The following is a 27,008-nucleotide window of genomic DNA, read 5'->3' on the forward strand; positions in this document are numbered from 1 at the left end:
AACAGAAACGCTAAAATGGTTTTTTCTCCTAGCACTGCTTTTCAGAGAAGAGTTGATGTAAGTAGGAAGTAAGGTGGTGCTCTGGCTGGGGCTCGTAGCAATGCATCCTGGCTTGTTGCTGTGATGCATTTAATGTAGGTGGATCGCCTGCTTCAAGATGGGCTTCTGGGTGCCTCAGGTCATCTCTTATCTCCCGTGATCCCGCGTACTGGGTTCCTGTGGGACTCGAGGTGAGTCCAAGCTAGCCCTGGTACCGCGAGGGGGGGCCGTGGTTGTTCTTAATGCTGCAGAAGCGGCGTGGGGTGAATTGTTGCAGGAAGGCGCTTTCCTTGTTAATTGGCCGAAGTTTCAACCCTCGGAACGAAATCCTGGCGCGCCCGCCCTGAGCCCCCGAGCAGCGGCGCCCCGCCTCCCGTCAATCACCACATGCTTCCCCCTTCCGCTGTCCCGATTGGCTGCGCTGTCTTCGCCCCACCTCTTCCCGTGCCTTTTAAACGCGCCGCAGCCCGCCCCCTGCCAGGCGCTCTCTCCTCCTACGCCTTGGCCGCGTCCCTTCGCGCCTCCGCGCCTTCCTATTGGCTGAGAGCGCCGTCCCTCACGGCTCGTGACGCGCGGCGCGCCGTGACGTCGCCCGCCACCCAGGAAGCTCCGCCTATTTATTCTCAACTCGGCTCTTGAGGGGAAAAACAATTTCAAGATGGCGGCGGCGCGGATAACAATGGGGACTCGGGGCTTCGGGCCGGCCCGTGCCTGAGAGCGGCGGCCGCCCGGCCGCGCCGCGCCGGGGAGGGAGCGGAGCGGGCTCCGGCCGGACCCCCGGGGGCGGCGGGTAGCGGCCGCCGGGCAGGGCTGAGCGGAGAGCGGGGGAGCGAATCGGCGCCGGGCTCGGGAGAGAAGGAGGAAGTGGGGAGGGGGGGAGCGAGGCGGGCGCCGGGCCGGGGGCGGGAGGAGGAACCGGGCCGGGAGGCCCAGGTGAGGCCGGCGGGCGGGGAAGGAGCGGCGAGGCCTCGAGGAGGGCCATGGCGAGGCCCGGCGTGCGGAGCCGGTGAGCGGCGGCCTCCCCTCGTCCCTCCGGTCCATGGTGCTGCCCTCCTGCCCCATGGCGGAGTTCGTGGTGCCGCGGCACAGCGCGGTGATGGAGCGGCTCCGCCGGCGCATCGAGCTCTGCCGGCGGCACCACAGCGCCTGCGAGTCCCGCTACCAGGCCGTGTCCCCGGAGCGCCTGGAGCTGGAGCGCCAGCAAACCTTCGCCCTGCACCAGCGCTGCCTGCAGGCCAAGGCCAAGCGGGCCGGCAAGCACCGCCAGCCGCCCCCGGCCCCGCCGCCCCCCGCGCCACCTCCCGCAGCGGCCGTCGCGGGGAGCGCCGACAGGAGCGGAGCCAACGGCCTGGACGGAGAGGCGGCGAGTGGAGAGCAGCACGGCCGCGGCAGCACGCTGATCGCGGTAAGGCGCTGCCCGTGCCGCGCTTGGGGCTGTCAGGGTGTCACCTCGATAAGGGCGCGTGTCGCTGAGGGGGGAACTCTGCCAGCGTGGGCTTTGCTGCGTCTTGGAAAGAGGAGAAGGAGAGAGGCAGCGCTTGTTTGCCACCCGCTGCAGTGGGTGTGAGCGCTGTGGGAGTCCCACTCCACCCATTACAGCCTGGCTGAGCACAGAACGCGAGTGTTTCCCTGGCCTCCTTAGCGCTGCTGGTTGTCAGGGCATGTGCACGCGGCCACGGCTGTGTGCCTATCTGGAGAGGCCGCTGCTTAACTTGCCCCGAACCCTATAAACGTCGTGAGCCTTTAAACGCGCTGCTGGTGTGTCAGCAATGTAGGTTAGTAGGGTGACCTCGCGCAGGCTGCCCCTCCTAATGCCTGTCCTTCTCCAGGGCACCCATTGCTAAACGTTGACCTTTGTGGAAATGATGCAGTACTGCTTTGAATTTCTTTACGAGGGGATGGTGGGTTAACCCGATGCATTTTCAAGTTTCTGCATAGGTAAATCCTATTTTTAAGATTGTCTGCTTGTTCAGTCACAGTAAAGAAGAGAATGTGGTTCTCTGCTGCCTTGGGCTTCACTTAGTTACAGTTTTTAAAACAGAATCATGACAGAGCTCACTGAGTGTTTGGGTATGACTGTGCATGATGTGGGATTGTGAGACACGGCACGCAGATGTCAGCTTTCATGTAGCGCTGGGCAGCACATACCTGGTTGTAGACTTTGCAGCATGAGCTGAAAACATTGCTTAGCTAACTAGCTGCTGTATCGTGTGTGAACCTAGGATCCTGACTGTACTGAAGACCAAGACGCTTGTGATAGTTTGAGTGCTTCAGATGGTTGTTAAAGAAGAACCTTTGAGGGTGAGAAGAAACTTTCTGCCATCCTGGCAGTGATTCTGTAGCACTTAAGCAGGCACTGCTCTTCGCTGGGCTGATCCTGAGTGTAACTTGGTGTCAGAACACAAATCTTTCAAACTCCTATTTTATTTTCCAGAGATTTGATGGGGTTTCTGTTTGTTTCCTGTTTGGGCTGTGAAGCATTCTGTGTCTGGGGCTCTATGCATATTTGTGTAGCTCACTCCACAGACCTCTTTAGTATGTCAAATCCTGTTGCTTAAAGTGCCACCATGCTCTTTCATACTGATCCTTGAAAAGAAAGATGTCCTTGATTCGTTGGTGTTGTTTCTTTTAAATCGCTTTGGATGTGGATTTGATCTAATTAGCATCCATTATAATGAGGGCTCTCAGCAGCAGTGTGGTTTTGAAATACAGTGCACATCTGGGGAAGCCCTTCTTGTTCAGGAAGCTGCTGCCAGTGGCCAATTTACACAACAGAAGAGGGTTTTAGTGTATGAATGACTCCTCCTCGTGCTGGCCTGCTGTTTCCTTCCTTGGATACATGACTGTAAGCTTAATTGCAGCTGCTGATTCATCATCTGGTTACTAGGGTATAAAGTTAGTTAACGCTTTTGAAAAAAAAAAACAAAACACCCCTCAAAAACCAGAAACTAACAAGAAACCTCCGCTGCTGGTTTTGTTCCTTTGGCACAGCAGATCTTTCTCTAAGTTGGCGTTTTACCTCTGGCTGTACCCGTGGCTGAGGAGCAGCTCTTATTGAGATCAAATGTGTCTGTGCCTGGGAAGCACAAGGTTACGGTTTAAAATATTCAGTAGACTTTGGATTAACGCCGAAATTATGTTTTAGAATATCCTGAGCATCCTTTCAAAAGAATGCCATTAGGTAGTGAAACATACATTGCATCGGTGTAACCGCTGTTACGGTGTGGAGTTCCTCTTGAAGCTGTGTATGAATCTTCTCTTGGAGACCAGGAGCTGCATTCAAAGTTAATGGGGCGTTTGTTTTGATCCTTGAGAGAAAAGTGACCAGCGTAAGTGTAAAGGGCACAGGATCTCACATCTGTGAGCTGGCAGCAGGACCTGCAGCTGCTGTGCCATGCGTGTGCCCAGAGCACAGTGCCTGTGTGCCCAGGTGCTGCCCTTGGTGGACGCAGAGTAGCCCTGGGTAGAGGGAGCACCACCCTGTCACATCCTGTATGACTTGTTCACGTGGCCAAAGCCCGAAATTACATTTCCCTCCCAGTAGTTTCTGGTGTATGTATGCTGAGACTGAGCAGAAGCCAGGGGCAGTGCCATCCTTCGTTTTCTTACTGAGTGGTGCTATCTTGTGAGTGCACAGAAACTAAGATACGATATCGATACAGAAATTCTTACGGATGGTTTGTGTGCTCAGTAGGCTTGTCCTTCTTTTGAGGAACGAGATGAAACTACTGGCTTCCTATTAAAAAAGCTCTAATTTAAAGGAAAATTCAAATGTTTAAATTTTGCTTCAGGGTGGTGTTAAGACTTGTTCAGAGTAGAAGATGCTTAGTGCTTGAGAGATGTCTCTTGTGTTGATCTTCTATTTTTGAGAAACAGAAGTTGGGAAGGGACAGGAGCTGCCATCGAGCATGTTTTTTTTCCTCTTTGCCAGTTTCTGTTTTGAGAAAGTTTATTTCAATAGAGTTTGAATTCTGCCTGCTGGAAAGGTTGCCATGTGTTTCTGACAGACTGTGATGTCGTGGATCCCTGAGCTGCGCACCGAGCACTTCCTCAGCATGGACAAGGAGCGTGCTGGGGGTCTGCGTGTTCATCTCCATGCTGTGCTTTGTGGTGGGGCCTTTTGGAAGGAGCTGTGCAGTGCTTCTCTTCCCACCTGAAAGCGGGGGTTGTGTAGATGCTTTGCTTTGTCTGGGACTGCTGTGGATGGCATTTCTGGAATGGGCAGAGACCTGCTCAGCCTTGGGAATGCTCTGTGTGAAGCTGAGGAACAGAGCAGCGTTTGCTGGGGAATGGTAGAAACTTGTAAAAGTGCTGGTTGAAGCCAGGCACCCAAGTGAAAAGTTTAAAGAAAATTTCAAGAGAATGAAGAAATGTTCTGTGATTGAAAGGAGCTGTAGTAGAAAATGAAAGGGAATAGATTGCCTGGATTATAGGGACAAACATGGTTGCATTCTCCTAAGGAAGCCCAGGCTGGTATGCTGACGACTCAGGAGGCTTTGGGGTAAGCTGTGGTGGATGGGTGTTAAATTGTGAAATTATGTTTTACCACAAAAATAGCAAATTATTTCCACATTATTTATACACAACTTCAGTACAGTGTACTCTTGCCACCATTGTTTGGTTTTGCTGACAAGTCTGATAGCTTGTTGCACAACAACTCTGACAGGTTTTTCTTTGTCTCCTTTTAATGCTGTGAGGTATTGTTGTGTGTTTGAAACACTTCCCCTCGCAGATTGGTCAGATATGCAGCGCTGCTTTCTGAGCTGCAGGGATCTGGGAGGGACCTGATGTGCTGCTGCAGTCCAGGCGAGGTGGGCGATCCGGCGGCCGAAGGCTCTGCAGGGCTTTTTGATTCAGCAGAACAATTCCTGCAGCAGAAGCTGCCCCTTGTGACTAATGCAGGCTGGGCTATTTATAGCCATGCACATCCACAGCCCTTCTCCACTCCAGCAGGCAGTCACCCAAATACAAAAGACTTCTGGAATTAAAGTAACAGTCAAAATTGAAGTTAGCGCAGCACTTTCGTTCTGACAACACGCTGGAGTGCAGGAACACATTTGGTAATAAAATGCTTTCCTTGCACGGAGAGTGCAACTTTGGAAGCTGTGTGTAGATGCTCAGTAAGAAGAGAGTACGTTGCAGGGCCAAAATGGTTTTTTTCTATCTGAAATGTATTGCAACTCCTGGTATTTGCAATGGTCTTCCAGCTTGAGAGGTGGTCATCCTTATTGCTTCTATCCTCAGCCAGGCAGGGAAGGAGAATCTGTCAGCTCAGAAGACTGTGCTGCTCTGTGGAGCTGGTGTGTGCTGCAGTATTGCCACTACTGCTGGAGGCAAGCTGGTGTGTTCCCCTGTAGGTGAGGGTGCTGGCTTCTGGCTGGAAGGCATCTTGGAGCTGGAGTTTTATTGCACATGTAGAGTAGCACGGGATTTCTTCTTTGAAAACGGCCAGCATTTTCTCATGCTGTTATTTTGTGACGGATCATAGATATAACTGAAGACTGAAACTCTAAGCTTAATTGAAATGAGATGTAAAGCTTTGTTGAATCCTGTAAGGAGAATTTAATATCTGAAACATGTCATCAGGGTGCCCAAAAGGCATAGCATAGAGTTAGGTCTTCAAAGTTTTATTTCTGTCATTTTTACAAGCCTTTCTTGGGGGAAAAAAAAACACCAAAAAACCCCCCACAAATTTGCTTGCAGTTTCTATAACTATAAACTTATAAATATTTACCAACTATAAATGTAATTATTTACAATATTGGAAGCCCCTTTCTTCCCTGTGTGACAGAAGAGTCCCAAAGCCATGAACTCTGCCAGTGAGTTTGCTGGCAGAAAGCTGAGATCAAGTGTTAGTCCATTCCCAATTTCTTCTTGCTGGGCTTCCTTGTCAGTGAGTGGCTGGCTCTTACGAAGTCTGCCAACATGCCTTTGCAATGAGGCTGCAGTGTGGCTGGGTGTCGTGGTACATGGCGCTCAGGTTTTGTGATGGGAGCGTTTGGGATGGACAGCCCTGTGTGGGGAGGGGTGGCACCTGGCTTTGATCTGTTCCCCTGGGTCAGTGGGGAAGCCGTGGTTATGGCCTGACTGCACGTGTACTCCTGCCAAGCAAACGTACTGTACTGGTTTAAATGCTTTGGATAAATGCTTTTGGGGTAAGAGTCTTAGGCAAAGTTAAGTAGGCTCATTGCAGAGAGCTTACAAGGTTCCTCTGCTGCTGGGAGGTTGGGCAGGCTAAGAAAATGGGAATACATTTCTGTTTCTGATCTTGTGACAATGGAAAGAATTGACTCGTGTTCTAAATAAAAGTGATTGATTCTCCGAAGGAAACCATGAATAACACATCAGAAAGCGACCGTGCTTTGCAAAATCATAACAGACAAAAAAGAAATGCTAAAGAGATTTTCTTAGTGAGTTGCAAGCTATGCTTTATTCTTGTCAGTGTGGATTTTTTTTTCCTTTGGAGTTTTGGCAGAAGAGAACAGGTTTTTCTTGCCTTGAGAACTCTGTTGGGGCAGCTCGATATGCAGATAACTTGCTGTCTAACTTGTATCTCATGTATGCTATGTGTTGGGTTTTTTTTCCCCAAAAAAAGTCTAATTACGCACAGACAAATGAGAAGAACCAAGTTCAACGTTTCTCCTTCTGTTAGGAAACCAAGAGCTGAGATAGTATATGAGAAATGGTATTTCACAAGAGAAGGGTATGTTATTTGCAGAGCAGTTGTGTGAATTTCAGGTTTTATTGCTTAAGAAGGTAAACATGAGTAAATAGAAGCTATCAGGTATGTTAGTGATGACGCTGGAGCAGTAGCTGTTGGCACCTGCAGCTTTTGGTACCACTGTCCTTGGATGAAGAATGGAGGTGGGACATGGAGGCTGGCTTGTGCTCAGCTGGCTGAGTAGCTGCGGTAGCGTAACCTCAGCACAGCCACAATATCCAGGTACGTTTTGTGCTGCTTTTCCTCTTAAAAGTGAGCTAGGATTCAAGTGCAGTTGGTGAATAGCTTCTACATTTCAGGGATTAAGTAGCCTTGTTGTGAATTGGGCTGTCTTTTCTGGTGCAGATAAGAGATAAGCAGATTTTCTTCTTTCCTGTGCGTCTGCTGGCTGTTGTGTACAGGTAGGATATCTTTCAATTAATAGTACATTTAGATGAGGTGAAGCAGACACCCCAAATTTTACCTCATAAACGTATTCCTTTGACGTTCCTTATTTTTACAGTTTGGTTTGTTGTGAAGGAATATAGTATGAGCTGAAAGAAGGGCTGTGTAAGAGAAACTCATGCCAAGGGGTTAAAATTGGGAATCTGGGTGTTTTGACGACTGTTAAAAGCCATGCAGATATGATAGACCCTGGGTTTTTATGGGGGAAGAAGCCTGTGACGGACACAAAGGATCTACGCCTACATCTAGACTTCAGTAAGTTTACTTTAGAAGCATAAATGATTTAATCTTGCATATATTGCAAGTGGTGCAGCACAACAGCAAAGACCTCAGCACAAACCAACTTCTGGAATACCTCTCCATCAACCTAAGTGAGTTTTGCAGCCCACAGAGGACTGTGGTCCTACCCGAGCCCTAAGCTGCCTGCAGGAGTTGCGGTTGCAGCGGTGGTTCCTCTGGGCCATGGTTCTGTTTTAATAGAGAAATTCACTTCAACCATGAGAAGAATACATTTAATGTACAAAACTAAATTAGTACTTGTATGTTATTTTTTGGAGAGCGTTTCTTCCTTAATGATTTGGAATTAAGGAGGATCCATCCCAATCTTTGATTGACTCATCATATGACCTCAGGCAAGTTACTCATCCACCTTGAGCTTCAGTTTTCCCAGTTGGAGTATTAAGTAAACAACAGGAAACTTGCCAAAAGCCGAATGTTGGGGTTGAGTTGAAGCTTCCTCACTTTCTGTTGTTTTATGTTTTTATGAAAAATCAGATTTCCTTTATTCTCTTAAATTAGTAATTGAAAAACATTGTTGTAGGTCTGCTACTGAAGCTGTAGATGGGATGTTGAGATCTAGTGAAGTTCCAAATGTGTCCCTCCTCTTACAAGCTCTGCTGCTCATCTCATTACTTTGCTGCTGTTTCCATGAGGCTGCGGAAAGATCCTGGTCTCCTGGAAACTGCAGTCCATCCCTCTTGTAAAAAGGAGTTGTAGGTGTTACCTATGCAAGCACGAGGCAGTGTTTGTTTGCAAAGATCAGCTAGCTGTGGACAATTAACGAGAGAGCAACCACTGTGATCCAGTCCTTCTATCCTTAAATCAAAAGAATGCTGTTGCCCAGGCAAGTGCTGTAACATTCCTGATAATTTATGCTGGCTCTACACACCACCTTTTGCTTCAGTGCCGAGATCTTGAAGTTTCCCCTGTTTGTTCTTGGATGAAACGTTTTTTCCCCAAGGGTTAGTGGACTGCATTATGGAGACTGCGTATTAAAGTAAGTGTGCTTGTTTTGAGGTTTGTTTAATGAGCCTCTTTTCTGCCATCTGAGAGAACTATTGTTCAGTGAACCACACTTGAGATGAGTGGCTTTTTGTGAGGATTCTCCTCATGTGTCCTGCTGGGACACACAAAGGCATCTTTTCCAGGTCAGGGGAAAAGGGTTCCCTCTTTAGATGTGCAGCTCTGAGCTGTCGCTGCCCTGCAGGTTTCTCTGTGGTGGTGTAGTGATCCCAGTACAGCAAAGCCCAGCTGTTTGGCAAATTTACCTAAGGGGGGAATAATTCATTGTCATCTTTGATGTGTGCATGTGTTCTGTTTTCTGATATTTTTGAGGTCACTGAAAAGGAGTTAATATTTGAAAGAACGCTGCTGGAAGAGAAGTTAAGCTGGGGGACCCACACTCGGCTTTGTGGAACCGAGGTGCTGTTGCTGTACCCTCTGGTTGCTTCTAGGTGGCACTGCAAGAAAAAGAATGCATATTCACTAGCTGTAGACTGGCCAACTGTTGAGCTGGTTTGTGCTCTGAGGGTCATAGAGCAGAGAGTAGCAGGGGGGAAATGCTTCAGGAGAAAAGAGGAAAGGAATAAACTTACTGTGTGACAGAATTGACTGAGCTTCTAACTGCAGTTGCGTATGAATGGAACTGTGGTCACTTGGTGACAAACAGGTTTTGCTTAATGCCAAAAATGTGATTGTGTACAAAAATTACATACCTGTTTATCCTCCAGTAATTAAAACCACAGCAGAAATGATCTTTTTTTTTTTTTCTTTTTTTTTTTTCCTAAATCTTTTCATGTGAGACTGCTTTACAAAGCAGTCTTGCTGGAGAATTATACAATGTGTACATAGACCAAGTAAATACAGGTTGTTAGTCTCAATTTGAATCTTATTGTTCTTCCATGTTTTACATTTTAAACAGGAAAGATGATAATATGTTTCAATTCAAAGTTATTTCTCAACTTGTTGTCAAATATCTGGCAGTTTTCATCTTTCTTTGATTTAGTGCCTGGTTTGGAAGGTTTACTTTTCAGAGTTAAAGCCTCTCTTCCTGAATCTGCTGGATCTTCTAACTCCAGCTCCTCATTTCTCTCTTTATTTATGAGAATTCTGTATCATTTACAAGAGATGATTGATTTGGAAGATTTTAGCAAGGAAGTCATCTCATGTGATGATTTGTAAAAACTAAAGACCTAGCCCTTCTTTTCTCCCTAAAATGTTTTTTTTTCCCCCCATACTCAGAGCTAGACAATGTTTTTGTAAGAAATAATCTGAGATGTGAAACTAAATAACTAAAATCTTTCTTTCTTTCTTTCGTTTTTTCAGCAGCTCCATGAGACTGTGAAAAGAAAGCTTGATAGTGCTGCTTCCCCTCAGAACGGAGACCAGCAGAATGGCTTTGGTGATGTATTTTCAGTTTCCAAGAAGCTGCGTCGTGATGACGGTCTTGGTGGAGTGAGTGGTTCTTCCAATGGAATGCCCCCTGTGTCTCCACTCCATCATCTTGACAAGAAATCTGCCAGTGGAGATACCTTGCAGCTTAATGGAAAACATCCGATGGGACTCGATGGCATCAGCAAGAAGTGTCTTCCAGATTCCAGTCTGCAACTGAATGGAGGTGGTGATGCTGATGATTCATTTCCTCTGAGTTTGAACAAAGAGCTGAAGCAGGAGCCTGTAGATGATCTTCCGTGTATGATTGCTGGAGCAGGGGGTTCTATATCTCAGAACAACTTGATGCCTGATCTTAATCTTAACGAGCAAGAATGGAAGGAGCTTATTGAGGAGCTTAATAGGTCAGTGCCCGACGAAGACATGAAGGATCTCTTTAATGAAGACTTTGAAGAGAAAAAAGATGCGGATTCTTCAAATTCAGCTGCACAGACTCCATTACCGCAAGATATTAACATAAAGACTGAGTTTTCCCCTGCACCCTTTGAGCAGGAGCAGATGGGATCTCCGCAGGTTAGATCTACTTCTTCCGGTTCAGCATTCATCGGTGCTGCCTCTGTTCCTGTCAGTGCTGCGTCTCCGGTGGTCGGTAGTTCTCAGGCTATGTTTCAGCCTTCTAGTCAGTCAATGACTGAAAATGCTAATCAGCCCATGATGCAGGCATCAAACCACGCTCAGAACGTCCAGAGACCTCTCTCCAATGTGCTTTTACCTGGGAAGGGGGCAGGAAGTGCCAAAGAAATGTCCTCTGCTCATCAACTCCAGCAGATTGCTGCCAAGCAGAAGAGAGACCAGATGCTGCAGAACCAGCAGCAGGCTTCCCAAGTCCACCAAACCAATCAGATGTCTACCTGGCAGTCTGGGCCTTCTCACAGCCCACTGGCCGTTCCATATACCATGGAAAATCCCACCAGCCCTTCAGTTTACCAGCCGGACTTCAACAATCAGAAGCTCATGATACCTAATATGGGAAATAAGAGCTCTCCGAGAGCTGGAGGCAACTACCATGTGAACATACTGGGTCATCAGCAAAACAGCATGAACCAGAACCCTGTGAATAGTCAAGGCTCAGTGCTAGACTATGGGAACACCAAACCTCTTTCACATTACAAAGCAGAATGTGAACAGGGCGTTGCAGTACCTGGTCAGAATAAGACTCCCATGTTGGCTTACATGCAGCAGCGCCAGCAGCAGCCACTGTCTCACGTGGGTGATGACCAAAATGGAATGATCCTGTTGAAACCCAAGTCTGGAAACATTACCTACCGACTGCCGCACAGTCAGGTACGTGTTCTGATCTTTGTTACTTTTGTTTAGTGACAGATTTAAGGGTTTGAAAGAGGATGTTGGGTAGGTAAGATTGGAGTATGGGTTACTTGATGGTGTTTCAGATCAGCTGCTGCGTGTTCTTAAAGAAGAAGCTGGTAGTGCACAGTGTGCTGAGGCAAGAGTCAAGCACTGCATTTTCCACTGAGGAAAGTTTTTAATATGCAATTCTAGGTCACGTTGGTAACGTGTGGTTTGCAGCTTAATACACTTCATGGGCAACAAATTATGTCGCACTTCACAGAAGGTTCTACTTACAAAGATAAATAGATGCTTTGTGAACTTCTGCCTGAAATAGCTCATAGAACTGCAGTGTTAAACAGTGTTCTAGCAGAAGATTTGCTTTCTTTACTTTCTCCTTGGTCCCTGACTTCTGTAGGAGTTGGCTCACTATAAACAGATACGCCTTCAGTTGCTGCTTTTTGGAGAGATGGGAGTGAGGGCTGCGTTCTTGGTTACTTGGGTGTTACTTGGCATTTTTCAAATCTAAGAATTTGCTACTGGTTAAGTCTGTGAGAATGGGAATGTATCTTTAATAGGTAACATTTGTCTGCTTGAAGCATAGTGCTTCAGGTTTTCCTATAAAGGAGAACTCCACGTTGTGCTTCTTTGCCTTACGAGATGTAGTAAATTGGCAATATAAAGATAACAACATATAGCTGATATTACAGATGTGCTGCAGGTAGGAATGTATGTAGCAGGTGAAGGAGAACAGACTTGTAGGCACGTGCTACCGAATCCCCACGATGCACATATTGGAAGACCTGCTGTCAAAAAAGGTCCTTGTTATAAGGATTAAAACTGCAAAAGCCATCGGAGTTCCAGCTCTTGCAGTGTGATCCTTCAGTAAAGCAAAACACAAAATACACGGCATAAAGCCCTGATTAGTCTGTGGTAAAGACCACAGTGATGTAAAAATACAAATGAGATCAATAATACATGCTTCATAAGGCACAAGGAAAATTAATGTCTTTAAAAGCTAGTGGAAGTAACGATCTAATGATATTTTTGGTGACGAAAGGAGGGGAAGGGTGAAGATGATTGTGTGTGTCACATCTATCTCTTGCTGAAAAACTTGAAGATGACTTTGTGTCTGTGCTGTCATGCTTGCATCGAAATAACAGAAATCCTAATGAATACTTCTGGAGATTTTCTAAGAAGCTTGCTTACAGAACAACTTAGCACAGCATTACCTATATTTGGCTCATAATTTCTTGCAAAACTGCAGCAAGTGAGAACCAGCAGCCCAGACCATCAGCTGAATTCTGAATGTGAAAATAAATATGTTTGCATAATTTGAAATGAGGCTGAACTGTGCTTAGAAATGATAACATATGTCAAATTCCAAATGGATTCTCATGTACAAAGAGATCGGTATCAGGTCTTGATGGATAACTGTTCCATCTTTGACTTGATGGCTTTTCCTGAGTTCCTATCTCCAAAACAGAACGAAAAAAGCAGACTTAAGAAAAAATGGATACGACCAGTTATCTGTAGTCGTGTTTTGTCTGTATAATATGATGGAGGCTGGATTGGTGACCAAACGTTGGGACTCTTTATTTTGGTCAGTGATGTTTCTTCCCCTTCACCTGCGAATAGTGAACTCTGATACTGAAAAAAAGTCAGCATTAGGAGGGGAGGTGTAAACTTCCAGAATTAAGTGTTGACAGAGGCAGGATAGAACTATATGATGAAATTTCAAAGCTGGTTGGAAAGCTGCAACCAAAGGTAACTGCAGTTGGTGCATCTGAAGTGTTGGTTGTAATGACACCATTCCTCTGGCTGAGCAGAAGCACACAGAGCTGCGTTCCCCTTTCTGAGCTGGACTTTGGGAAGTACTTTAAGTGAGGCTTGAGTTAAAACCTCTGTTCCTGAATCTGCTGGAGCTTCTGACGTGAACTCCAACTCCTCATTTCTGTGTCTTTGCTTATAAAAATCCTGTATCCTTTACAAGAGACAATAGAACATGTGGTCATCATTATGAAAACATCTTTCCTCATCTGTGTGACTGTACAAAGTCTTCAAGTTCTAGAGGGCTACCCTCCTTCTGTGACTCACATCATTGTTTTTATGTTCTGCAGGATCAAACCACATCTCCTAATGTTCCTCGTGTTCCCGTTTCTGTCCCGGGTGCTGGTGTTGGTGCCCAGGCTCCCAGTGTCACCATGGCAGGGAACCACAGCAACCAGTCGTATCTTAGCAATCAGCAGCAAGCAGCAGTGATGAAGCAGCACCAAATGCTGATGGACCAGCAGAAACAGAGAGAGCAGCAACAAAAGCACTTGCTCATGGAGCAACAGAAGCAGCAGTTCCTAATGGAGCAGAGACAACAACATCTCTTAGTTGAGCAGGTAAGGGGGGCCAGCAGTCTTTTTTCTTCCTTTCCACTAGCGTGCTTTGGCTGACTTAAAGCTGTGTTTGAGATGTAGAACTACTACAGCCTTATGAGATAGGGGATGTAAACTAGAAGATGTTTTGGTATAAATCACTGTTCTGTTTTATATAAAATCATCAACAAAATGTAACATTTGGTTCCTGAGACATTCTTTCTGTTACAAGGCACAGCTGTGAATTAAAAGAATTAAGCAGCTAGAATTTAGTAGTGTGGAAATGCAAGCTGATACCTACAGGAGGAGAAGATATACCAGTGATGATATAATTCTTTGCCTTCCTTCTTTCACAAAGGAAACGAGAGCAAAATAATAAAAGGTTGGGATACCCTTGATGTTTTGGAGAGCTTTAAGCAAGGGACTCTAAGCTGGTTGAGTTCTGCCTTTCCTCTCTGTGAGTGCCATGACAGTTCACGTTTCAAATTTTAAATCATCTTTCATTTGTTTATTTGGGGAAAATAATTAGATATCTGCATCCAACTTGCATCTTATCCTGCCAAAAGAATTTAACCCTGCTATCCATCAGACTGTGCAGAAAGCTGCTTTAGTCTCTCTCAGGGAAATGGGCTCCTTGTGTGAACCTCTCTAAGTTTTAAACCCTTTGCAAGTCTTTCAGCTGGGAATCGGTCTGAAGGGCCTTACTCCTGTCATCTGTGCTTTTCTGCATTTCTGAGTAGTCCATGCAGGCATGTTCCACACATTGTCACTGTACAAACAGAACAGATCTGCGCTGGGTACGGAGGAAGGGAAGATGGATTTTCAGAGAAGGTTTTAGGCCCAGGGAGAATTTACAATTCAGATCTTCGTTTTGTCTTTCAGGATAACTGGTTGGGGTGGGGAGGTGTGGAATGTTATCTTTGGGGATAATAGGAGGAAAAGAGAGGTGGTAATTTATAGAAAAAACTGGGAGTTGCATATATTCCTTAATTAAAAGACAAAACAAAAAGTCATTGAAGTGGGTGACAGTTTCAGGTATCCTCCCCTCTCTGATACTGTGAGAGTTTCTTACATTTGATATTCTGCATCTTTTTTATTTTCATTTTTTGCTGAGCCAGCCTTCTGCAGCTCTTGGTTCATCCTGCTGCTATGGCACACTTCCCTGGCTTCTGTGGTCAGCCCCTTTCAGGTCTGACTGGTCCTGCAAGCAGCAGGTCCCTTCTGTGGAACAGCCTGCCCTCTTCATTCCTCTGCATGTCTCAACAGCTTCTCAGTTGCAGACACTTCAAAACAATGGTAGTAATGTGTACCTGCCTGCTTTTCACATTGCACTCATCTCTTCTTGAGGGGCTTACTGCTTGTGCCTTTGTCCTAGGACTCTTGAAAGGGAATTTCTGTCCCTGCCTGTGCTCTGTGAGTGTTTTTACATAAGTGAGTACTTGTCCTTGGTATCACTCTTAATGCTCTCAGAATTTCAACCTGGTTGAAGATGGCTGTGGACGAAGGGCCAGAAATGCTGTCTGAGATGTGCTTTGTGGTGTAAAAGCAGCCTTTTGGCTGTTGGTATTGTCAGAATCACACTTCCTGCATGGACTTACACACCTTCTCCCCTGCCCTCCATGGCTTTCCATTCCCTTTAAATTTGCTAGTCTTCTAATGAATTTGTCACAAAGTACATACAGATTGGATGCTCTTTTCAAAGAAGCAAGCTGAGTTCAAAGCATTAGTAGGGCTTGTTGCAATAAACAAGTGAATTATTGAGAAAATGCTTTGGAACAGCGATTGTAGAACTTGCGTAGCTCCTGTTGTAACCTTGGTTTTGTAGTTTTCCACGATCTTCTAAGAAACCCAATAATTCGGGTTTGTATGTTTTTGTTTTTGAAAACTGGACCTAGAAAACATGCACATGTTTCTCCTTTTCTGTGCAACACTGGTGTTTGTGACTTGTGCTTTAACTTTACGCTCTTCAAATAAATTGATCTGGGGGCAAAGAGTAAAAGGTATTTGTGGGTTTTTAGGTGTTTTGGGCTTTTTCTCGTATTGGCTAGAGTATTGTACCTTTAGGATATTGCTGAAAATGGATGAACGTTCCATTGATTAAGAGACTGATACCTGTGACTTGCAGTTATTTAAAGGCTTCAGCTGAGAACGAAGGTCTGAAATTGAAGGTGACAGAAGCTCCTGTAATCACCAGCTCCATGTAAAAGCATGCGGGTGGCTTGATTTTTATCTGCACAGTCGCTCTTGGAGAAGCCTTGACTTGCTTCCTACTTACTTTGCATTGGATCTTTCCCAGGAGAAGCAGCGGCAGCAACAGGAGCAGCAGCTGCAGCGACACCTGACCCGGCCACCTCCCCAGTACCAGGACCAGCAGCAGAACCCCTACCAGCAGCAGGTTGGGCAGTTCACAGGTGAGCATTGTGAAGTAATGGCAGAAGTACTGGGAATAAAACCAGGTGCCACTGGAGTTCCTGGGCTGGAGAGCTTAAGGTTAATTTATTGCAACATCTTCCTGTGTTACGGTGCTTTTCAACTTTTAGAGATGGGATCTGGTACATTTGAAAAAATAACAGCTTCCTCTGACCTAAACATCTAAGGCAGTGCAAGCTTCTGATTCTGTAATATTGCTGTGGCAATGGATAAAACTTGGCCTTTAGAACAATGAAAGTATTTCATTTTTATACTCTTATTTTCCTTTACAGATGTTAAACTCTCCTTTAACTTTTGTGTTTGTAGTACTGCTCTAATATTCTCCCCTTCAGAAGGGAATGGCATCCTATGTGGTTCTTGTGGGATTTGGTTTTGTTCATAGGAGCTTGGAATGTCTTGATTGTACTGACACTGATAAATATTGGGGTTTTTTCGCCGTGAAGGTGGAATGGCACCAGGAATGTGGAAGAAGTAGAGAACAGCAAAAAATTGTCTCCTTACCTGACAAATCCTTACTTACCATGGCATCAAGGAGATACTTGCTTTCTGTTATAAAGCTATAGTGTGCAAAATGTACATATCCTCTTCTTTCTGTTTCCTTGCTCTATTCCTACAGAAGTAAATGCCAAATGCAAAAGATGCAAGTAGAAATATAATACTCTCATTCTTAGTGTTTGTGATCATACAGTAGAGCGAGGGCTGGGCGTTGTTACTTCTCTGAAAAACTTGACACCAGTGCAGGAGGTTTGTGCTAACAGTGGTCAGAAACAGACTTCAAATACTGACATGCATTATGTTGTCTCCTGCTGCATTCCTAAAGAAATGTAGTGCTGTCTCTGTTAGAAGTAGAGTATATGTTTCTATAATGAGTATCAGTGTTATTTTTCCCTTGCTTTGATGATTGTAATATTCTGCATCTTAAGTGCTGGTATGTGTTCTACCTCTTCACTGTACGACCTCCTACTTGGCCCTGTAACTGGTTAATTAATTGTTAATCCAATGGAAAGCCATTGTTACTCGTATGTCTTGAATTATCTTTTAAAAAATCTGTATCTTTTTGTTGTTTGAAAGTAGAGGAAGCTCTGTGTAGGCAGGTTTCCCTTGGTTGGCTAAATGTGGGGAGAAAGTGGATGATACATCTATACTTTACTGTGCTTGTCTGTTGTTTTTTTTTGTTTTTTTTTCTTGTTTTAAGTAGTAGGGATGTTTCTTCTACAGGGAAGCATCACAGTCCTGCCCAATAAAGCCTAATTTTTTTAGTGTTGGTGATGCTGAACTCATAGAAGTGGCATTCAGACTTTTTAGGAAATTGGCATATCTGCGTTTGAGATCAGACTGGGCACAGTACAGCTGTCTGTGTGCTGGTTGCTGAAATTGTTTTATACAAATGTAGCTGCATTCTGGCTTATAGGGTCCACAGGCCTAGGTTGGCCGTGGTTGAACTGAGTAGTTAATGTACAAAATGTTTCTTTGTATTTCAGGATCATCTTCAGCCATGCCTGGGGTCAGTAATTTAGGACAGTCCAGCTCCAGCAGTCCACGGATGTTTCCTCAGACCCAGAACATGATTCAGATGGGACCTGGACACACTTCTGTCGCACCGCTGCAGTCTGGTTCCAGCCAGCAGGACCGGGGGGTGTCTCAGTACAGCAACATGCAGAACATTCAGCGAGGGGGGCTGTACAGCATACCGTCAGGTATGGTTCCCCAGCATGCAGCTCAGAGTGCCAATGGACAGCCACCGATGCAGAGACAAGGCAGCTTGGGCCAGGGTGCTGCTGTTCCTGCTGGCTATGGGCAGAATACCTTAGCAAACTCAAGTATTTCTCAACAGCACAATAAAGGCGCACTGAATCCAACCTTATCTAAGCCACAGATGGCAAGAGTACCAGCTGCTATGGGGGCTCAAAATCCATCTTGGCAACACCAAGGTATCCCTAATATTAATAACCAGACACAAGGAAACGGTGGCTTAGGACCATTTTCTGCCAGCTCCTCTTTCCACATGCAGCAAACTCATCTAAAGATGGCCAACCAACAGTTTGCTCAAGGAATGCCTCAGGTAAGCCTCAGCACCAGCAGGCCCATGACCTCCATGAATGCTGCCGTGTCTGGGCAGATGCTGTCGTCGTCTTTAGGCACGCAGCAGCGGACAAACCCACCTTCACAACAGCAGGTACCCTCACAGCAGGTCTTGCCTGGCATCAACCAGACTGTTCCGGATCTGAACGCTTTCAACCAGAATCCAAATCAACAAATGCCCAACAGAGGTAATATGCACTGTAGTCAAGGGTACCCGGTGAGGACAACCAGTCAAGAGCTGCCTTTTGCCTACGGCAGCCAGTCAGGCAATAATGGACTTCAGAACTTAACTGGTGACACAGATCTGATAGACTCTTTGCTGAAAAACAGGACTTCGGAGGAGTGGATGAATGATTTGGATGAGTTGTTGGGAACTCATTAAAAGAGGGCTGGGGGTGGGGGGTTCTACTTTTTTTTAATTATTTCATGAAATATAAGCAACACTTGGACCAAAAAACCTGTGGCATTGAGGAGACTTGCAGGCATTAGAGGTAAATGGTTGGGAAAGGGACTGGAGCTGCTTCTCAGTGAGCGCTGACGCGTGGTAATGGCGCACCAAGCAGGTCTGCAGGAGTAGTGCGCTTTGCCCTGGCGTCTCTGGGGAGTTGCACGTTCAGACAGGTCAAACAAAGCTGTGCGTGTCCCATCCAGCCTGTCAGAAATCTCACTTGCAGTGTTCTAAAATGAGAAATTTTAATTATTTAAAAATAGAACTGTTTCACAGAAATAGTGCGGAAAGAAAGCAAATAGTTGCAGAAATTTAGGACTTAGTTTTCTGCAGCTGTTACCTGCAATCATTATTGTCCGTAGCTTGACGTGCTGTTGTAGTACTGTCATCAGATGTCTGACTTTTTGTTTGAGGCTACGTGCACCCGAGTACGCTTGCAAGATGCTGTGAATTTTTCCACCGCTGAAGCATGTGCCTGTACTCTCCATAAGCAAGTGATATTTCACAGTAAGTGTTTCTAGATGCTGGTGGTAGATGAAAGGAAGTATTAAAACCTGGCCAGTTAGTCAAGGTAGTCTTCTTAATAGATTGTAGTCTTTTAAGCTGCAGTTTGCACTCTGTTGTAGAGAGGCACAGTTCTTGGCTTATACCTTACTGTGTTTAAAGGGGGAATTTCTTATGGGAGAACTTTTAAACTATAGTAGGTTTAACATGAATTGTAAAGCCATTTCCTTTGCACCTGTTTCTTCATAACTTATTTCCAAAGGTAGTTGTATTTAAATGAAGGCTTTGCTTCATGACAGCTCATTTAGTTTTCTTTGTTGTAAAAAGTAAAACTAACATTTGAGATCAGTTCATCCCCCAAAGCGAGCAGTGACACAATGAGCACAAGACTTTGTCACTTCAGGGTAAAATGAGGAAAAAAAGAACTTGGCTGAGAGGTGAAAAGTCCTTAGCAGTAACAGTAGCACAAGCAGCCTGGGAGAATGCTTGCATCAAGGTTGCTCCAGTATTGAAGTCTCCCCCTTTAAATACTTTTGTTTTTAATACTGGGTTGTGAGTTTGGTAATCTTTCTGTAGACAGGTGGGTTTATCCCGTTAATATCCCTTGAAGCAGATGCTGGTTCTTTAGCTCAGCACAAGGAGACCTCTTGTCCGTGTTGGGATTACTCACAGGAAGGACTGAAACCACAGTGGCAACAGACAGTGTTCCAAAGTCCTTACTTTTACCAAAAAAGATCCCTTATCCACCAACAAACCACCTTGCCTTAACCTTTACTTTAAAATGAAAATAAAGTTGAAAGCTTTTGTTTTAAATGCACAAATACCTCTTCCCTTTCTAAATCCACTTCTTTTGGAAAACTCCTTCAAGCTTTTTAACCAAACCCAGCGTTGTGATTTAAAAGCAATTTCCCTCAACAGACTGTTCTTCTTCAGGAGTTTTCCACTCTGCAGAATGCGCGAGAGGATTTTATTCCAGTGGGTGAGGGGAAGCGAAGGATAACGTGGAATTCGAAGAAGGAAAATGCGTTCCTGTATCTGCAGCTCCTTTGTCAGACAATTTGCACTTTTAAAAACTGCGTATTTTTAACACTAATACTTTAACCCTTTCCAAATATGCATGGAACGTGGTTTGTCCGACACGCTCGCCCTGTGTGGACGAATTGCGCTCTGTTGAACAGATTTGATGCTGTTGAGCCGCTGGCAAAAGATGCGGTTGGTCGGTGGATCCCACCGTTGAGTAGTGGGTAGAACTTCACTGAAGCAGACGTAATCCCTTGTAGAGCTTTCACAGAGGTAACTAAGATTGTCTTTGGATGGGAGGACGAAGGTGTTAGTTGCTTTGGTTGTTGACACTTATGATATTCTCTAGAATAAGTAGTTGAGATGCAAATAACTGATGCTGACTTTTCTTGTACTGGCAATCTAAGGAAAGAGCTAGTGAGTGGTTTAGTATTAAACCAAAAACTGGTCCCAGGTAAGTGTCGTTAGCGTATAGATAAACTAGCAATGGCAGGGGAAGAAATGTTTGCTGTATTTTTGTTTTTAAGGGTTAACTTTGCACCAGTGTGCCTTCCCTTCCTGCTGGGGGTGTTTGGGACCTCATAATTTCAAGTGACACCCTTCAGTGTCGCTATTTCCACTCCCCCACTCCCCCCTTGCCCCTTACAAACACTTGAGAGATATAACAGGGTAGTAGGATTCAGCTTTTCGTTCTTCCCTGTTCAGTGTGCTGAAGTCTGCGACGTTCTCTGGTAGATTTTGCACACAGTCTTTGTTCTGAATAAGTGAAAAAATCCATCTGCTTTTAATTTCTTAATCAGAGGAAAAGAGCATCTTCTGTTTGCATTATTGCTACCAAAAAGGCAATCCAGCGTAATGCCCAGTGAAATGCAGCTGTGCTCTTTCCTCCGCTGTTTCTGGAAGCTGAGGTGGATATTGCCCTGTTTGACCAGAGGTTTGTTCAGGAAGGTATCGAGTTTTGGTGACAGGGCCTTTTCATGGTACTGTTGAACTAAAATGAAGTGTGATTCTAGGCTGCCTGGCTTATGATGCCTGTTGGTCTTCATGTGTGAACGGGATCCAAACTCCACGTGACCGTAGGAAGAAGCAGCCCTTGCTTCTGTTCTTGGGCCCTGTCGCATCAGGCTGTTAGGTATCACTGTAACAATGCTGAAACAGTTGAAAGGAAAGGAAAATACGGTTTAGATGTCTGTAGGTGCATGGGTAGGGCTGAGCTTTGCCTTTATGCCCTTTTTCATGTAGCTGTCTGTATATGCACTTGGGCTTTCCATTTGCTGCAGCTTCAGAGCAATAAAATGTAGCTCCCCTGAACTGCACCTGGCCAGCCGCCCATGGCTTTATTTATAAACTGCGGCTTTGGTTGGGTGGGAAAGGTGAGAGTGTCACTGTGCAACATCCACTGCCTTCCAAAAACCACGACTCGATTGAAAAGGGTGCTCAAAATTTTGTTATACACATTTCCTTTGTGTAAATAAATGTTTACAATTTTATATTAAAGATTTGAATAAGAGTTAGATCTTCTGACTGTATATTTTTTACTTTTTATAGATTTTAAAACTATAATTCTTTATATATGTGTTTGGGGGGTATTATGGTAAGTTTTATGCTTGTAAATGGAGAACAGTTGAATTTGATGCTAACCTTTATGAATTGTTGTCATTGAAATGTATAAAGAGTCCATTAATCCCCTTATTCTTTTACTACAATTACTGGTGCACACCAAAAAGAAATCCTTCACTTCTGTTTTATCATTATAAAATAAATATTTTGCTAGTGTATGAAACATGGCGTGACGTCATACGTTTGTGTGAGCTGAGCAGCAGAGGGCTCAGCCTTGTTTGCAGTGTGTTGGTTCCCTCATCCCAGCACACAGCTCTGGCCAACCTGGTGCACAGGCTCAGGTTCTGCTGCTGTGTCTTAACCAGTTCTTAGTGCTACAGAAAGGCAGCGGCAGCCAGTGCTGCATAAAGAGACTGCAGAAAACTCCGGAAAGGAGCTGCAGCCACTGCCTCTGGGTGCTGGGAGTGTGAGCACAGAGGGGTTGCTCATTAAGCATCGCTTCACTTCTTTTATTTCCAAATTTGAAAGTGAGAAAGTGTGCAAAATGTGAGTTCTGGAGCTGGCGCTGCTGAATGAGGACAGAAATGCTGGCAGCAGCTGCATGAGGAGTTTGGGTTAAAGCTGCCAAAGTCGCTGGGTTTGTGGTCGCTTCATCGTGCGTCTGGAGCTGGTGGGTTGAAGAGGTGGTGGCAAGCAGTAGCAGAGTGGATCTGGGCTGCTGATGGAGCTCTTGGTTGAACACTGCATAGGATGGTCAGAAATAAAGCGAAAATCTGTGGCTCTACCAGCATCCGAGGGAGTCATCATTTTCAGGGGTACAAGTTTGGGTTTTAATAGTCTTGCTAACAAGCTATAATTGATGGATTGCTCAACTGTTCTGAAGCAGTTCTCTTAGTGGTGAATCATGCTGCTTGCAGTAAAGCTACAAGTTCAGTTATTTATGTATTGTTTCCTGTTTAAGTGCAGCTTTTAACTGATCATATCTAATCTGGAGTTCCAAACTAATGCCTCTCATCTCTCTCCCCAACCACAGATGAAGCAGAAGTGATAAAGAAGAATCTGCGAACGATGACAACTGTGTTTCTTGCTAAGGCTGTGTTCCTCTCACATGTTACAGCAATTCCCAGCATCTCCCTACATAGGCAGAATTTTAATCAGCTTCACGCACTGAAGGACAGTTCTCCATGTGTTGAACTTTGGGTTTTGTTCTTTGGCTGGTGTTAAAATGTTGTATGGTTGCTGGAATGGTGTAAGCAAAAGCAGTCTGGTGATGTCCCCAGTCTGAATGTTAGGGTAGATGCCCGTGTGAAGCTGTGGGTCACCAACAGCTTCTATTAAATGGAAGTAGAGCAGTTAACCTTCAGTCTGGGCCTCAGAACAGCCTGCAGACCCAAAATCCAGTTGTGTTTTGAGAGGATAGGGAGCACTTGTGCTGCATTTCGTGTGTTTTGCCAGGAAAAGTGCACTGCTGTGTGTTTGAGTGATGTTGAAGTCAGCTTGAGAAACTGCTGCAGTGGGGTTTTGAGAAGTTGAAGACTGAAAACAGAAGTGAGAACTTGCAGCATCCTGCTTGGGATGAGCGACAGGCCTGTTCATTCCTTGTTGGTGCTGTGAATGAAGCTGGGTGTGCATCTGCACAGGGGGAGATGCAATGGTTCAGCCCTTCCCTGCACCTTCTCTCCATCAGCATGAGGTGAAAACTAATTTTCTTTTTTCTCTCTGTCTCCCATTTTAAATCTTTGAAGTCAGTACTCTTTTATTTTTCTCCTGTTGTTCCAGGCCGGTTTGTAACTTCTTCAGCCAATGTCTGTTTGGTTTTTGCGATGAAGGAAAAGAAACCATTCAGGTCTATGAAACACTGCTGCTCTTTACATTTCATGCTTATAGTTCTGATGTTACTGTGGTATTTCTGAGCCATCTCTCCCCTGTGCTGCCGTCCTTTCTGAAGGGAGAGCTTTTGGCTTGCATGTGAGCAAGGAAATGGTACTGCAGAGCTGTGACTGCACCAGAAAACCACAAGAAGTGACAGAGCTCAAAAGGGCTGCGCTGTGTAAGCTTACACTTGTCATGGGCTGAGCATCCCAGTGCTCTTCTAAGGATGGCACTAAAGTCTATGAAGTCCTTGGAATAGGAGCAGCAGATCGCGCCGTTAATTTGTGAGTACTCACTGAGACTTGCACAACCTTGTATAGAACATAGGTACTTCAGAAGTGATTGAAGTGAGCAGTAAAGACCTCATTGTCTTTCAGTACAAATCAACCTGAGTGCCAAACCTGTACGTGTCCAAGGATCCCTTAGGGTACATGCAGCCCGTGCTGCTGCTCTCCAGGCAGTGGGCAGCTGCCTAGAAGGCTGAGGGGTGTGGGGGGAGTGGATGCTTGGAGGAAACACGTGTTGTGCAAGGGAATAGGGCTCTGCTGTGGGGTGTGCAGAGGTGGGAGGAGGGCTGGAGAGCTGCTCTCCTCATTGTGCTTCATTTGCGCGTTGGTTCATGGAAGGCAACATGAGGAGCGAGGTAGACTTGCTGGCTGCTGTCACTGTTCTGGGAGTCCTGGAGCAAGGTAAATAAATGGCCTTTGTGTCAGCTACTAATTAACCTAATCGCATCAAATGATGCGGAGCTGGTTCCCCTGTTCTGTTTGCTGTGCATGCGGGATGGAAGCTGCTGCCCTCGGTGATGGTGAGTGGCTGCACACTGTGGCTGCTGCAGGTGGGAGGCATTGTGCCTATGGATGTCACTGGGGCACTAAAAGGTGTGTGAGTCTGAAAGCCTCTGTCCTAGAGGGAAATGGGAGCTGAAGTTTTGCTTCTAACCTTAGAACACCATCAATGATTGAATGTTTTAAAGCAGAGTGGTTTGTGATAGAATTTCAGAGCGTTGTGTGTGGCTTGGCATGGTTGGAAATGGCTGAAACAAAGGTGGGTGTGTGCAGCACTGATGGAGAACTCAAACACACATCAGAGATGTATGGAAGGAGCTGTGTTCTGTCTGTGCCTCGTGCTCAGCCCTCTGTCCCATTCTGCAGGACAGGTGGTTTTGCTGCTCTTGTCTTTATTGCTCAGTCCATCCCCACGGAGCTGTCGGCCCTTTGCTCACAGCTGCTGGATGTGGCTCTGTGTTGTTTTCAGCCATCAGGTGGTGCATCTCTGTGCAGGTCTCACCTCAAACCCAAAGGGCTGCTCAGAGAAGGGGGCTCACGACTCCAGGGTGGTCATTTCCCTCAGACAATTTACTGAGAAACAAATGGAAGTGTTTTGTCTTATGCATTTTTGGTTATTAATGTAAGTGGGGGTGGAAGGAGCCCTCAGCGTGCAGGGAAGGAAAGATGAATGCTTGAAATGAATTAAGGAAGTGTCTCAGAGACCTTTTCACTGGGAAACCTCATCAGCTCATCCCTAAAGAGCACCTTCACCCCCATTTTGTGTTTGCTTTATGGGATCCTTCAGCGTTCCATGCAGTCTGTGAGCAGAACACTGCCACCGGGGTTGGTTCTCCTTTCCCCTTTTAGTGTGGCTTCACAGGAAACACCTTGTGCAATGTCACAGCTTGCCAGTCCTCACTGAGAGGTTTGCCAAGAGTATTCAGATGCATGGAGCTGTCAGCCCTGCTGATGGTGGGTGAGTCTGGGGGTGCATCCTTGTGGGGAATGGAGGCATCCAGTTGAGTTTAACCAGGAGGCATGGAATCAGTAAGGTTGGAAAAGGCTACTAAGATCATCTCGTCCAATTGCCTGCCAATACTGCCCACTGAGCTGTCCCTCAGTGCCACAGCTCCACACTCTGGAGCACCCACAGGGCTACAAAGTATGGGAAGCAGAGCAGATGGAGCTCTTCATCCTTCTGAGGAGGTTTGTGCAGTGCAGCTTCTCAGCACCTTCTCTTGAGAGGGCACTTTTGAAGGGCATCCCAACCTCTGCGAGCTGGCCCAGCCACATCTCAGGGCACTGCCCCAAACCTGTGTGTGGGATCTGGCACAGGAAGCGTTCAGCTGTCCCCAGAGGGGTCTTCATCCCCTCTGCCTCCCCCCAGCACTCATGCGTGGGGCTGTGCACAGGGCACCAGCACATGTGCACGTCATCTTCAGTGCATTTCTGTGGATAGTTGAGTGGGTAACGTTGTGTAATATGTCACATAGCACCAGATTATTTACATTTCTAATTCCCTTTCCCTCTATGTCTGTTCTATTGCTTATCTGCAGGCATGTGTGGCTCTCACTCATCTTTAATCTTGCAACATCTGTCTCCTCTCTCTGTCCTGCTGCTCTGCTCTTATCCTCTATCTTACAATAGGACAGCCACAACATGGTCCTTGTGGGCTTCTTGTCTGCCTCTCAGTGCCCTATGGCACCTCACTGACCCCAACCACAGCTCTGCCACAGCAACCACAGCCTGTTTCATAGTTCTGTGTTCTCCTGGATGAACAGCCTTGTTTTCAACAAAAGCAAAATTAAGCACTTGAAACGTCATCAGCATTCCCCTGTGGGAATAATGATCATTCATCAGATGGTGGAACGGTCCAAATCCTCATCACTGTGGAATGACCTTTCCTGGCCTGAGCCCATCACCCCCTCCTTGAGCTGCTCCAGCCACAGGGCTGCCCTATGGGAGTGAAGTGTCAGAGATCATCGCCCCATCACAGTGCTCTCACTCAGGGCATCTCTAATTGAACCTCAGAGTGCCATTTTCCTCCAGCCCTGTGCTTGGCTCTGAACTGGAGAAAGCTTGGTTGAATGCAACACTGCCGGACAGTCACCTCTGTCTGTTGCTCTCTTTCAGCCTACTTTGCACTGCAGGTGATCTACGCCCGGAGGAAGTACAAGATCTCTCCCCCAGAGACAACGGGTCACCCCGAGTTTGAGCGGATCTTCAGGGCTCAGTAAGGTTTAGTCGTTTGCAGTGGCTGCACCCAGATCTTGCTTGGGTTAAATATCAATATCAGGAAAGACCTGAAGTCGTGGTGTTGTGAGAGCACTGTGGGTGCGTGTTGAGGGCTTTTCCTTCTTCCTCTGTTCCTATGGAGTGAGAAGTGCTGGAAGACCCCTCTGGTTTCCAGCATGCACCATTGTCCATGTTTCATCTTGGTCATGCTATTCCATCAGCAGCCAAAAGGAATTGGCTGAGCGGGGGTACATTGAGAGCAGAGCTGATGTGTTTCCCTGCCAGCAGGTGGAAGATGGTGGTGGAGTGACAACAACATCCACTGGCTCCTTCAGTGGTGCCACGAAGGGCCAGCCTGAGTGGTGCTGTGCTGTGCTGTGCTGTGCTGTGCTATCCTATGCTGTGCTGTGCTGTGCTGTGCTATGCTGTGCTATGCTGTGCTATGCTGTGCTGTGCTGTGCTGTGCTGTGCTGTGCTGTGCTGTGCTGTGCTGTGCTGTG

At 46.0% G+C, this 27,008-nt stretch overlaps 2 protein-coding genes across 3 annotated transcripts in view; both read left to right on the forward strand.

Moving 5' to 3' along the window:
- The first annotated feature begins 1,063 nt into the window (after positions 1-1,063).
- Positions 1,064-21,585, forward strand: MAML1 (mastermind like transcriptional coactivator 1). Of its 2 annotated transcripts, none has more exons than XM_042881687.1 (5): positions 1,064-1,444; positions 9,809-11,218; positions 13,342-13,611; positions 15,884-15,998; positions 17,499-21,585. In XM_042881687.1, exons 1-5 carry the CDS (start codon positions 1,079-1,081, stop codon positions 18,479-18,481), a joined length of 3,144 nt encoding a protein of 1,047 aa, XP_042737621.1. In that variant the 5' UTR covers positions 1,064-1,078; the 3' UTR covers positions 18,482-21,585. The 2 variants fall into 2 exon arrangements, with proteins under 2 accessions (XP_042737621.1, XP_042737622.1); XM_042881688.1 differs by having other exon boundaries at positions 9,812-11,218.
- A 2,504-nt stretch (positions 21,586-24,089) lies between these two features.
- LOC122185658 (leukotriene C4 synthase-like) overlaps positions 24,090-27,008 on the forward strand; it is a 3,987-nt gene continuing 1,068 nt past the window's right edge. Inside the window, exons 1-2 of the mRNA XM_042881652.1 lie at positions 24,090-24,192; positions 26,407-26,506. Coding sequence (XP_042737586.1) covers positions 24,123-24,192; positions 26,407-26,506 — 170 coding nt within the window. The 5' untranslated portion in view covers positions 24,090-24,122. The remainder of the gene's footprint in view (positions 24,193-26,406; positions 26,507-27,008) is intronic.

This window comes from Lagopus leucura, unplaced genomic scaffold, assembly GCF_019238085.1.
Source record: "Lagopus leucura isolate 7727_CA_CO unplaced genomic scaffold, USGS_WTPT01 Super-Scaffold_100030, whole genome shotgun sequence".
Classification (NCBI taxonomy): domain Eukaryota; kingdom Metazoa; phylum Chordata; class Aves; order Galliformes; family Phasianidae; genus Lagopus; species Lagopus leucura.